The sequence below is a fragment of the Falco peregrinus genome, chromosome 14, assembly GCF_023634155.1.
Source record: "Falco peregrinus isolate bFalPer1 chromosome 14, bFalPer1.pri, whole genome shotgun sequence".
In the NCBI taxonomy this organism is placed as follows: Eukaryota; Metazoa; Chordata; class Aves; order Falconiformes; family Falconidae; genus Falco; species Falco peregrinus.
In genome coordinates, this window is record NC_073734.1 from 17,185,962 (window position 1) to 17,200,696 (window position 14,735).

Genomic DNA, 14,735 nt, shown 5'->3' on the forward strand with positions numbered 1-14,735 from the left:
TATCATAGAACTGGATCACAAATGGAACAAAACCATTTAAAACCTTTTTGTAGGCCCACTTTTCTAGAAGCTGCAAACAGCTTATATGAAGTGCTAAGCACAGAAGTATACTTAAAGACATTCTCTTTTGTGGATTATGTTTAGTCATCCATATTGCTTACTCATGTCATACTCAGCTAGTAGGCTTCAATGTTGTTGAAGATGCAACTCCAGAAACAGTATGTGGATGTTTGACATATATATATTTACGTTGATGTATAATTTACAGTGACTCAGATGGGGGACAGGAAGCAAATCATCTGCATGCACAAAAGATGACTAGGCTCTGGGCTCAGTTGGCCAGAAAAGCATATATTGTCTAGGCAAACATTTTAAAAGCATTTTATGGTGCATCAGTGAAAGGAATTACTTAGTCTAGGTTTGTAGAGCAATTTAAGTGCTTTTAATGGAGCAATTAAGGTATTTTAAGATGGATATATACGTACATATATTTTATCTGTATGACATTTTGCTGGGTTGATTGATTCCAAATAATAGAATTCCTTTTTAAAGATAAGCAAATCTTATCTTTAATTATTTTTTAAAAAAAAAGCAAGCATACAAAACACATAATGTAGGATAATATTTAGAATACATGAATCTGGAAACACATATCCAAGTTTTGTAAGAATAAATCCAAAACAAATGTTAAGAAAATTTAAAAAACCCACCACTGCAACCTATAGGAAACAGGTCAAATGCTTTGAGTAGTCACTAATGCTCAATCCCCCAAGAATTAAATTTGTCAAAGTCAAAAATTGTTCATTTTTAAGTCTATATAAAAGCTAGAATCAACTAATCAACTCATTTCACTAATTGTTATTAACAATGAGGTTCTTCACTGACCATGGCTAGGTTAGGCAATACAAAAGCTGAATCTCAATGAAGAAATAAAAATAATCCATTGATCTATTTCTCCCCAACCTTGAATTGCATTTGTGATACTTGGTTAAAATAGGACTCAGGATTTTCTGAACCGTAACCTGCATACATATTGTAATGGTTAGAAGTGAGATTTTGAACCTTTGTCCCACAAAATCTTACCCGAGACCTGAAGTTACAGTTCTAAGAAAGCTTACTTAAAGAAATCAAATCTCTGAGACAGAAAGAAGAAAAAAAAAAAAACCCTGATCAGCCTTTTCTTCATAAATCACCGCGCTAAGTGTCAGTAACCTCCCAGAACTGCTGATGACACAGGAGGCCTGCCATGGTGTACGAAGGCAGTCTGATTGATTTATTTAGTAGTCATGTTAAAAAATCTGCAGAGAAACTTGCTGAGTAAAAGATTGCTAGCGATATTCTGCAGTCTAAACACACTAGTGCAGTTAGTGCCTCAACATCACTTCCATTCATTCCTGAAACAAGGAATATCAAATGAGTTTTCAATTATTTTTTTTAACCTGTCTGAATTTTAATAGAATGGTTATTTGGGTTTTCCCCTCTTACCTTATTTACCCATGTCTCAAACTGAACGTTTTGTGGATTTGGTGATGTCGTAAGGAACAAATCTGCAAGGAAAAACGTAAGAGAAATAAAATATTTAACATTAGACTACACATACAAATATTTAATCATCAATAAAGATATATAATACAAATCATTAAAACTAAATTACATATATTTTATAAATATATTATATTCCAGTGATGTTTAGTTGTATATATATATTTTTAAGCAAAAGATTAAAAACCAAAAATCCCCAAAACTGTTTTCATCCCTCATACTCTTATGTATAAATAAATATACCTTCTGCTCTCAACTTCGGCATTTGTATAGTTTATACATAAATTAATTTAGCCTCACAAGAGCTAGTAAGTGCTGGATATTATATATATACACACACTGAAGAACATTTCTTAATAGTAAAGACTGAGACAGATCTCAAAGCTAGGAAAAAGTATACATAGTTTTATTTTTAGTAAGTCAAAATTAAAAGTAAAAACCTGCCAACCATCCTTTTATTTTGGATATGTTGAATTAAGCAACAGATATACTGTTCACAGGAGCAGGAAAGGCAATAGAGAAATATTTCAGGCTTCCTTTACACTAAAATTCTCTTAAACATCAAAACAGTGCATGAGTGCTTCAGAGGATTTATCTGACAATGCTATTTAGGAAAGCACCAAAATTAGGAAAATGGGAAGAATAAGCTTTATAAAGCTTTTATGTAAAAATAAAAAAAAGTTTAGAAAAAAAAATAATGAAGTCCAGTGTCAAGAAGTAGATTTTAAGAAAACTACTCTTTTAGATTTAAGCATTTTTTTCATTGTTCTACTTCCCTTCCACAATTTAAGATACTACTATTTGAGTTAGAACACAATGGTTACTTTGTAGGCAGAAAAAAGTGATTTAATTAAAAAAAAAACAACATTAATGCTTTACCCTGAGGTTGTTTACTGAATAAGCAGGAGGACTGCTGTACAGGGAACTTCAAATGGCTCATAGTGGGTATTGTCTTTCAGGGTAAAAAAAATCCTAAACCTAACCAAACCATAAACCCTCACACCAAACAAATAAACAGCCCACATACACACAAAAAAGCCAACAAAGATTTTGCTTACAGGTTTCTCCCTGTCCCCCTGCCACAGCCTGAAAGTTGTACCATTTAATTTTATTCCCCTGAATACCTGAAATAGCAGTTTCCTTTAGGGCATACACATGAAAAGCATAATAGTGTGCTTCATTGGAAAGAATTGTATTGACACTTAAGTATGTCTTGAAGGCAAGAGACAGAAGTAATGGAAACAATCTGAAGATAACACAGATATAACTTAGAAAACATACATAAACTTTAAAATTTTAACTTTGGATGTAGAAGGAAGTTTGTGCAATATTGTTGGTTACTATCAGATACGAACTAGAAAAGCATCAAGAACTCTTTTAATACATTCACAGGGGGGAAAGAGCAACATGGACCAACAGATGCCGTGACTCACTTTCCTACAGGCCAAAATGCAATTAAATCTTTGTAAAGAGTTTTTGGGGTTCATATAAGTATTTTGAGTGAGGCTGTAGTGTGTCCAAGCTGTAACGCAACCAGCAGCCAGTTATGGGCTACATCATATATAGATTATTCCACAAGGGGCTCTTACTATAACATAACACTTAGTTATAATGGACAGCAAAGGACTAGCATTTGATTAGCAAATATGACGGGGTGCCTAACCTTCAGCAGACGTTTTGTTGGCACTATAACCATCTCCCCACCACACCTCTGACTCTGCCGAGCGGTTCAATTCACGCACTGCAGAGCTGACCCCTCAACTTTACTTGCTGAGTCAATCCTCTCTCTGCACAGTCCTCTAGGCAAGGAGAGATCTTGAGGAGCATTAATTCAGCGTTCCTACTAGCAATGCCATGTTTATACGTGTTTTGTGAATCTCTCCCAGAACTGGATGAAACGGCATAGCTGCCAACACCAGACATAATTCACCCAGTATTATTATGCTAGAAATTCAGCTCTGAACAGTTGGTTATTACTAGGTTAAATAAATGCCTCAAGTATAATGCAACATAGTTATGCTTCTAGGGTGGAAAAACCAAATACAAAAGGTAGATACCAGTTATGCTGGGGGTATTAAAAAGTCCTTAGCTCCAATTCATTTAAGGTTACCAAAGTTAATTAAAAATAAAACCAGCAAAATCAGCACAGCACTGTTTCTTGACTAATTTATCATGCAGTGGCATTTCATTTAACAATTATTCTTAATTTAAAAGCCTATACCAATGCAGCATACTATGACAACTTCTCATTAAAAACACAAAACAAAACATCTTTTCTTTGATCGGAGAACCCAGTACCACCTATAGCATCCTTACAACAGAGGTTCTTCAGTAAAGAGAAATTAACATCCTTAACGTCTTAATGGGAAGTCATATAAGCACTACTACAAATTGAATTATCTCTAAGTAGTAATATATCTTGCTTTCATTTGAGCATTAAAGAGTAAATTTATCAGTTACAGCTCCTCAGAGAGCACAATGGCTATGTCTGACACAAAAGACATTTCATATTGTTCGTCTCTGGGAGCGTTACAACAGTCCACAGAAAGTCAGGCACTCGACATGACTAGGCAACAACAGCAGCTAAGTAAACTGCAAGTGTACTAACCCCAATTTTGAGACACAGCCATTATAAATTCACTGAAGTATTAGTGAATTGTTTTTAAGAGCACATACAGTTACTGTATATTACACACATACACCTATTTCGTAAAAGTATGTGAAGAGTGAGAGAGATATTTGCAATGGATTTCTCTTATGCATTGAAAAAATCAATTTTTTTCCATTCTTAGTCTGAGGCACATTATAGTAGTTGTTTTTCACTCCTCATCTAATCTGATTTCATAATAAGTGCATAGAAATATTCAGAAATATGACACACTGGGAATTGAAATACAGGAAGGCAAGGAACAAAAAGCATGTGAAATCCCAGATGTTAGGACCAGAATCTAAAGCAGCTTTAAAATAAACATTAAACTCAGAGAGGGGGGGAAAAAAAAAAAAAAAAAAAAAGGCATGAGAACACCACAGTGGCTGGGATGTCACACAACTTAATAAAAATCAAAGAATACATTTAGCTATCTGCAGTGTAGGAGGAATAAATCAGGACACTTAATGCAAGTAAAATTACAAAGAGCTAATAGAAAGATGATAATTGAACGCATCTAAAATGTTTACTATGTTAAAAATGTGGAAGTGCTTTTAGATTTAAAGTCTTTGTTCAGCCACTGTACAAACCAGGTATTTTAGTGGGAACACTTGTTCCACATCGGGAGAGTACGAAAATACAGCTATGTTTTCAGGGGAGGCAATCTACCATCTCGTTGGTTTGCAAGAGATCAGGGCTGAACACGGCCCTCTACAATAGCTTGACAATGATTAAATTCACCAACATGCCTATTTTGCACTGAACTCCCTCCCACCCCCAAAGCAGCTTCTCTTCAAAGTTAGTAAATTACTTTTGCCCTTTGTTCCTCTTCACGTTCCTTCTTTCTTCTAACTTGAGGCACATAACATCATATACAACAACGAAACCAACACACCAAAGCAGCTCCAAGGCTGCTGTAATATTACACTGCACGGGTAAAATGCAAAGGCAGGCAGATTGCAGAAAATCTTCCAGAAATAGGATAGAGGAGCTAGTGCCACGCTGCTCCGAAGTTAAAGCAACAAATGGTGATTTCCCACAGGACAACTTCGTACAGGTACAGCAACACCACCTTTAGTTCTAAAGCCTGCTGAACCGATTCAGCTGGTATGTTATTGCCAATTGTCCTTCTTTTTATCTTTAAGCCTTCTAAGAAGCTACGTGTCTCTAACACGTGTTTTTCTGTGATTAAACCCTCTTGCACTGAAATAAAATTGAATGCTTAATATTTACAAGTAATTTTTGATTTTGATCAAGAACGTCAGTGATTTCAAAGCAAGTGAAACATTTATTTGTATCAGCAGTGTAAAAATGCAATGGAATTTAATCACTCCAAATAACTGTTTGGCAATTTGCATAGTTCAGAATAACAAATGCTCTCTCCAAGTTTGTAAGAAATAAACCTGTAAGAAAAACCTTTTTGCTTCAGATACAGAAATAATCATATAGGCAGTTTCCAACCAAACAGCTCCACACCCAACAACAGGTCCGTCTTTGGTTCTTACCCCACAGAATTCCTCACACAGACAATCCCAGACTCCTCAACACAGTCTTATGCAACTATGCTGCTCTGATTCCACATGCCATTAGGTCAGTCCTCCTTCAATAACTTTAAGTCTATCTGTTAATATGCTCTTCTTGCAGCAATTCATCCAGTGTTTGCTCCTCATCATCTCCATCTAAACTCCCTATCTTCCGCCTAGATTTCTTCCTCACCTACCAACTTCTATTCCCACGTCCTGTGCATCACCTCTGCCTTTTGCCCCTTGCTCTCAGTCAAGCATCCAAACACTGGCAATGGTCCACAGCCACGACGGAAGGGAAGGTTTCCATAATCACTGTCTAGGGTACGTTTACTACTGATGGCTGTTTTAGAAGGACAGTAATAGCAATTAAGGAAACCAACAAAACCACCTCAGTTGCCATTTCTAAAACCTGTTTCAAACTGGCTAAATTTGGATGGAGATTTTAATTAAAACAGCAAAGAGACCTTGCTGGGAAGGATGTTTCAAAAGCAAGTGCGAGGTCACTAAGAAAAAAAGTTGTCTGAAGTTATCGAATACCAGAGCAGCTCCACCACAACTTCAGTTCTGCCGAAGTGGCTAAGCAAATGTAACTGCAGGTTAGAAAAAGTTCAGTGTAGAGGTAGGTAGGGAGAGTGGAAGTCTTCCACCCAACTGGAAAACTGCAGATAATCTTACTAAATCAAGTAGATAGCATTACAAACCTTACTTCCAAACATCGCTGTTTCTTACTAGGACTACTAGGAAATTGCAATAAAACATAACTATACAGAATCTGCTCCAAGTTCACTTCTGATCACCCTTGTTATTTTCCTTCACTTTTGAGTGCTACAAGAAATGGTGCTATTTATAGATGGAGCATTCGTTTCACTAATGACTGATTTGACCTTTCTGTTTAATGTCAGAGGGCTTTATTTTGGAATTAAACCCCTCAGCATCTACAGTTGTCTTCAGAAGCCACCAGGGCCTGAGCAACATTCTTACGTTACAGCTTGATTTCACATTTACTGCAGAAGTATGAAGTTAATAAAGGGGCGGTGGGGAAGCCCCTATTTTTAAACACTATCAAAATGCACAAGGCAATACCCAATTAGAACATAGATACATACAATCTAGACATGCCTAAAAAAATTGTCATTTATGTGGAAGAACAGGTGCGCGCCTACATGTAATGAACATGCCTGCCTGTATGTATTGGTATATGTAAATAATGTGCTGAACTAAAAATCTGCTGCAGTGTATTGACAGAATGGGTAAGGTAACAACTGTATTAAAATGTATTAAATGCCGTAGAGCCTAAGGACAAGTTAAAGCTAACTCTCCTCTATTGACATTACAAATTTTCCTCTGTTTACATGACGGATTGACCTACCAGTAGGAAAAAACCACTATTTAAAGACAAAACATTTACTTTTTTTTTTAGTTGTACTTATATAACTTTGGTTGTACACCGCTTTTAATATGCTCAAACCTAATTTCATATAAAGTTAGATATAGTCAGTTTTATTTCTTTATTACACAGAAATGGAAAATGAAACCTGACAAATTTTGTGCTTCTGTTCATAAGTTTTTCATTCAGGTAGAGAAACCCTCTATCATTTCATATTCAGATTTGTCAAGTTGGCATTAGTACTGTATTAGAGAAAATGGAATACATCTACTGCTTAGCTACAGCAATTTACCTTTCACAATATGGATATGAGTAGAAGTACCAACACTAATGAGTTTGAAATTAACTTGTTATGAATTTGAGGTTCTAGTTATATGAAACTAAGTTACAGAACCCCTCCTTTCAGTAACTTCCTCCTCTGAAAAATTTAAGCAAAGCAAAAGGACTCCAAATGTTCCAAACTAGATAATTTGTGTTGGCAAATTTTTAAGTAATGTGCTTACAATAAAAGAAGTTGTGAATTTAATCTGCTTTTCAAACAGGTCTTCCAAAATTTAGTGTTTACTGGAACTATTTAGTAAAGCAGATGATAAATAATTATGCACAACATAAGTAAGCACTAAAATCCCTTTCAGTATTAAAAAACACTGTAGAAAAAAAATCATATGTATTAATTTAAAAGCATCACCTAAGTGGAAAACTTCTAAATTAGATCTATGCTGAATAGTTATGCTTCTGAATATGCAGAGCAGGTGGGACTGTTCCTCTGGGTTTTAGCACTTCAAACATGAGTTTTCAGACAAAAAATTCTGTTGGTGTCTTTTGCTTTTAGGGTCGTTCCCCCACCCCCCCCGCCCCGAGTAAAGGCAACAATATTGTTTTAAGCAATAAAAGATGACCAATCAGTGGTAAGAGTGCTTTCAGAACTCATTTTCACATTCATGCTTTATCACCAAAATGCTGTTTTGAGGCAGAACCAATGTACTTTTCACCTATATATTGATTCCCATAAAAATATCATTAGTACCATCCAGCATATATAACTGTATTAGTATATAATTAAAAAATTCAGAAGGAATAGCTTTTGAGACACTTATAATGGTGATTTGAAAATTGAAATGGCTAAGCAGATAGCACAGGTCATGTGTTCTTTCAGAAAGATTGGTAAAAACTTCTGTTAAAATAGCTACTTTTCCCTCAAGATCTCTACTCATTGTTTAATTCTCTTCATGAGGTAAGCTATGAGTAAGAAAGGTGGCACTGGCAAAAGTAGACCAATCTCAGCAGTAGGAGGAGATGCAGCTCATTTGAACAACTCTGGCTTCATCTTATGAGCAGGAACCTCCTGTCGTACTGAATGCTGTAGGAACAAGTGGAGGAATAGAGGTAATAGATCATACCACAGACCATTTTTAATTGGAGATAACAAATTTGTAAATAGTAAAAATGAAAGTAATAAAAAAAACAAACAAAAGCTTGTGGACCTAGATTGAGGTTCTCCAGAACACGTCCTGTGCATCTTAAACGATACAATTTTTGCCTCCATTATTTGCTGTAAACTCTCAAGTAAGCTCTGCTATCAAAGCTTAAAGCAGTTAAGAAATTAAAAAATGTACCTGTTCAAGGAATGAAATAGTTACATGGCATTACTGAATATTTATTTTTGGGGAAACAAACCGTAAGGGAGGGGGCAAAACCAGAAAGAATGATTTGACTGGAAATACATACACACCCCTACAGTTTTAAAATACTACTCAAGGTAAGTTTTAAACCACCAGATAATTTGTTTGCAAACATAAAGAGACTGGTTATTTTAATAGAGAATAAATGTGGATCTACTGCATAAAATAAGCTTTGATGATAATATTATATGCAGAGCGACTAACAGCTTCCATGAGCAGGAAACTCACCAAAAATATAATCAGAGAGTCTGGCATCGAGCATTACATTGTCTTCAGAATCCAGGTTTAAATGATTACAACAGAAATATCACTGGTGATTTGAATGATCAGTTTTCAAGAAGAAAACTGTCTACATTTACGCATTTAAACTAAGGAGTGGGAATTCAAAAAGAAAACACATTGTAAATGTTCTGGTACATTAGGTTTCTAGATTCCCAAAGCAAAACAATATAAGAAAATTAACCATCAGAAATCAGTAAAGAGACTAGCAATTAGCTTATAGCAAGCTGTTTCTGACTAATGATTTCTCCACTTTAGTTTTCCCCAAAATCAAATTTATGATTTTCCCCTTCATTTTATATAAACAGTTCCAGAAATATCTGCAGTTATACACACCATGTGCTAGTGTTCAACACAAGACAGGTTGTAAAAGCAGTATTTCCAAGCTTTGGAATCACATAACCAAATAAGGCACAGAATATTTAATACATCAGCTATTTTTCATAGCATTTAAGGATACATTGACAGATGTACAGTATGAAGTTACAGGATTCAGTCCAAGGCAGTTTGTGTGATACATCTGAACATCTTAAAAACATTTGCAGGGCCACGACCTTATTTCTCGGGCGACAACTTGCAACTTTGAGTGCATACAAATTGTTTATTAATAATATTTTTTCTAAGTAATTCAGTACTACAATTTTGGCTTAGAAAGACAGCATTAGTCCTAAATGAACATCTGACATTTTAGGATGTCTTAAATATAAACAATCAAGTTAACTAATTAAAAATAAAAAAGTAGCAAAATAATTGCTATCCTAAAAATTTCAACTTTATCTAAAGCACTCTAAACTCACCTATGACAGCTTACGTTAAGACAGTCTAATCAGCATTCACCTAGAGACACATGCTAAATTTAAATTTCAGCCTGGTCCGAAGTATTTATTTGAAAATATTGAATGTGGCGCAAACCAACAATGGCATAAGCAAAATGTATTTGTCTGTTGTCTAGCTTTAAGTAGACAATCTGTATTGGTACCCATCTCTGTATCGTTTCTGGGTGGTCTTTATCAAGTCCTTTTACCTGTATCAGCCCCAGTTTCCAGCTATAACACTTCTTCTCCATGGTTTGGTTCATATATTTCAGTTGTAAAATCTTCAGAGTAATGACCATATTGCACAGTGTTTACTCAGTTAAACAGTATTCTCTCCCTCTCCTAACACGTCTGAGATGCATTACTGAGACAGACCAAGTTCCATTTTACTTCAAGTGGACTAAAGGCAAAAAAGTTACTTTTTACCTCCTTCACCGTAAGTCAAAGAGTTAAATACTGCACAGATACTTCTCAAGTCACATTACGTACATATGCCAGTTTGAGGCTATGCTGTTTTTAAGACAGGAGGAGTCTGCTTTGGAAATGCTCACCTGCACTTCAAGCTCAGTAAGATTCACCTGATGTTGATCTATTCAGACAAGCCTATTATTATTAGCTTCAAAATTATTTTCTTAAGCTAGCTGTCAAAAAGAACTAATGACGTGTGTGCGTATGTATTACTAGACATCCAGCAGCCCTATTCTAACAAGGGTCATTACATTGTCTCCACATCTTTCAGTCTATCTCAGTGCAGGTACGCTAATGATAGGCAGGTTGACCAGACCATTTCCAGACATTCCTTCCAATCTCAGCCACTGTGTGAGGTAGATACCTTCCCTGGGGCAACACATGCAGAAGACATTTGAAAATTTTGTCTCAACTTTATCCGTAAAACACACGTAAATGCTTCGGTAAAAATTTTTGCATGGATTATATATAAAATTTCTCGCCTAACCCAAAATACTTCCTGAATTAAAAACTCTAAGCAGTTGTGATTTCTACAGGAGGATGCTTTATTTAAAAACAGCAGCAGCATTACTATCTCACCAAGAAAGATTAGTATTATCTTTGTTCTGGTTAGAGGATTTTTGGATTATAAAAATCTTTACACAGTTAGCCTTTCGTGAAGCACTGTCAGGGATTAAAAACATCCTTATGAACATGTTCTCATACAATGAAATCATAACAATTCAACTTCCTTTTACGCAGAGCAGGAGAAGTGTGCCAATTAAAAGCTCTGTTTTGAGGCTTTAATATCAGCAGGTTGAAAACGGGTTAGGCAATAAACTAGCAAAAAGATTCTCAGCCCAGAGAGGATTTTTTTTCTATTTTTTTTTTTTTTTTGTCAAGCACACTTTACATCTCCTAAGCTGTTTATAATGACAGAGTGCCAAAAATAGCCCAGCTAAAAATCACTGAATTGAATGCATCTGTTACAGAATTACTAAGAGCCCCAAAACACTGCAGAATATTAGAAAAAGGTCTTAAAAAAACCCAAGGAACAACAAGTAAAGATGGTATATTCAGGAAAACTATTTTTTATTTGTAAACAAAAACCAGCACATCTACTTTAGGTACAACTGTATCTTCCTATTCATGAATAGCAGCAATGTGAGTAAATACTCTGAATTTTTCAGTCAAAAAGTACCACAGCAGCATCAAACGTCATGATTATCAAGTCTTTTGGACAACGGGATTTCAGCATGCAGGCTATTCATAGAACCATTTAGGTTGGAAAAAGGCCTCTGAGATCATCAACTCCAACTGTTAACCCAGCACTGCCAAGTCCATCGCTAAACCCTGTCCCTAAGCATTCCATCTACACGTTTGTTAAACACCCCCAGGGATGGTGATTCCACCACCGAAGTCAGGCTGACAGGCCTGTAGCTCCCCAGATCCTCCTTCCTGCTCTTCTTGTAGACAGATATCACACTGGCCAATCTCCAGCCTGCTGGGACCTCCCCGGTTAGCCAGGGCTTCTGATAAATGATGGAGAGCCACTTGGCAAGCGCCTCCACCAGCTCCCTCAGTGCCCTCAGGTGGATTCCATCCAGCCACATAGACTCATGCGTGTCTAAATGGAGCAGCAGGTCACTGACTGTGTCCTCCTGGACTTTGGGGACTTCATTCTGCTCCTCATCCCTGTCTTCCGGCTCAGGGGGCCGGGTACCCAGAGGGAAGTTGGTCTTGCTGTTAAAGACTGAGGCAAGAAAGCAAAAAGCACCTCAGCCTTTTCCTCATCCCTTGTGGTAATGTTCCCTGCTGCATCCAACAAAGGATGCAGATTATCCTTGGCTCTCCTTTTCTTTCCAACTTATTTGAACAAACATTTTTTGTTATCTTTTACAGCAGTGGCCAGCGTGAGTTCCAGCTGGGCTTTCACCTTTCTAATATTCTCCCTGTATAACTTTCCAACATCCGTGTAGTCTCCAGAGCTGCCTGCCTCTTCTTCCAGAGGTCATAAACTCTCCTTTTTTCCTCTGAGTTCCAGCCAAAGATCTCTGTTCAGCCAGGCCAGGCTTCTCCCCTGCCAGCTCACCTTTTGGCACATGGGGACAGCCTGCTCTTCTGCCTTTAAGATCTCCTTCTTGAAGGATGCCCAGCCTGCCTGGACCCCTTCAGTGCTGCCTCCCGAGGCACTCTGTCCGCAGGCTCCTAAACAGGCCAAAGTCAGCCTTTCAGAAGTACAAGGTAGCCGTTCTGCTGACCCCTCTCCTTACTTCTCTGAGAATCAAAAGCTCTGTCATCTCATGATTGCCAAGACATCCTCCCACCACCACATCACCCGCCACTCCGTCCCTGTTTGTAAACAGCAGGTCCAGTGGGGCATCTCCCCTGGCTGGCTCAGTGACCAGCTGTGCCAGGCAGTTATCTTCCACACACTCCAGGAACCCCCTAAACTGTTTCCTCTCCACTATATTGTATTTCCAGCACGCATCTGTAAGTTGAAGTCCCCCATGAGAACAAGGGCTAGCTGATTGTAAGCCTTCTCCCAGCTGCTTGTAAAATATTTCATCTGCCTCTTGATCCTGACTGGGTGGTCTGTAACAGGCTCCCACTGGGCTATCTGCCTTGTTGGCCTTCCCCCGGCCCTTACCCATCAACATTCAACCTTGTTGTTACTGTCATTAAGCTCTAGGCAGTCGAAACACTCCCTAACTTACAGGACCACCCTATTGCCTCTCCCTTCTGAAGAGTTCATAGCCATCCACTGCAGCACCCCATTCCCCTGCACCCTCAACAATGCCCCCCTCCTCACTAGTATGATTCTACTGTGTACCAGGAGGTTTTGTTCCAACTCAAGAATGGTAGTGTGGGTGAATACCAAGTCACAAGAACGCTCTTCACTAGCTGTACCCAAACCAACCAGTAAGTAAACGACTCCGCCGACTGTTGAAAAATAACACAATATGGATCGCACTCCTCTCTTTGCTTCTTTAGCAAGACTGCACTGCTCCAGCTACGCTGACAAGGAACAGAGCTTACTTAAACCAGAGGAGCATTTAGCCGTCTTCTGCAAAGTCTATCCAGACTGCACAAAGCAAGACACAGGACTAGCTGGGGGCAAAATGCAGCAATTCCAGCACCTTACTTTGGCCCTGTTTGGCAAAATGCGTTTAGAATTACAGTACTATCAGTACTGTATAGACAGTTACATACAGGGTTTGTTGGGTTTTTTTTGCTTGCCCTTTTCTTAATTTGTATTAGCTGACTATTCTTATGACTACTTCTATGAGTCACCCAACTCTGTACAGACAAACAGACATTAAAGGAGACGTGGGGATAACACTAAACAGGTATTTTTTGGAAGAGGCACAATGAGACTCAAGGTGCAATTTCATGCTTGGTTAAAGGCAGGCTAAAACTGCGGCTACTACGAGGAGTCAACCTTCTCTCTGTGCTTACATTGGCTCTGGCAATCCTGAAGCTGTATAGCAAGTTGGGTCAGCTTAATAACTCCAGTGAAAATGAACTATATTCCCCTCCAGCCCCAGCTTCTGCACAATTACTACAGCTGATGTTAGGGGGCTGCCATAAATGTGCAGACAGGAACAGACAATTGGTGACTTCTCAGTTTGGCAGCAGGCAGTCTTGGAATAACACATCAGTCATGAAACATCATATCATTGATGAGGCATTGTTTTTCAGCAACATATGCCTTGTACACAGTTGGTCCAATTTTCATAGGGACAGCAACCCATCTTAGAAGCAAAGAAGTATTTTAAAGAAAATAATTCTATGATAACATTTGCTCCAGTTTTCTTTTCAGAATGAATTATTTTCCTTGAAATTTTCCTCAGGTTTCTGTAATAACACATATTTCAGCCTGAGGTGTTATATCCTTGCTGTTACAAGCAAATAAAAGTCAGGATCTTTCTAAGGGGAGTGCTTCATAGAAGCTTCTATTCGCATCTTGAGATAGGAATGTAGACGTGAACCTATAAAGCTCCCAGAACCCCCCCCACAAAGATCCCAATTTTCATTTTTATTTAATAGAGGAACTTCCATACTTCACTAGCACTAACTGGAACTCTGTGGACATTCTTAACCCTGTTAGCTGTCCTGAAAACCTTTGTGTGCACTTGCAAAAAATGGTAACATCTGTGATTGATCTATGTAAGCAACTTAGACTTCCTACCTTTACCTACCTGTGAGTTTAGATTTCAGTATATTCATCTTAAAATGCTACCTGGAATGCTCATCTTCACTACCCATGCCACTAAAACACAACTACAAAGGATTTGTAGAATTAAGTGTGTTAGAATTGGTTATTACATCACACTGATTATGGTAAGCAACCGTATATTTAATTTTCCAGTTCGAATTTTCACTTGACAGCTTCATGCAACAGTGTGC

General features: G+C 37.6%; 1 protein-coding gene across 3 annotated transcripts in view; it reads right to left on the reverse strand.

Annotated features, from left to right (window-relative positions):
- Window positions 1-14,735, reverse strand: part of ITFG1 (integrin alpha FG-GAP repeat containing 1) — an 88,172-nt gene that overhangs the window by 60,902 nt on the left and 12,535 nt on the right. For all 3 annotated transcript variants that reach the window (XM_055818881.1, XM_055818880.1, XM_055818882.1), the window contains one exon: window positions 1,486-1,547. In XM_055818881.1, the coding sequence (XP_055674856.1) occupies window positions 1,486-1,547 (62 nt within the window). The remainder of the gene's footprint in view (window positions 1-1,485; window positions 1,548-14,735) is intronic.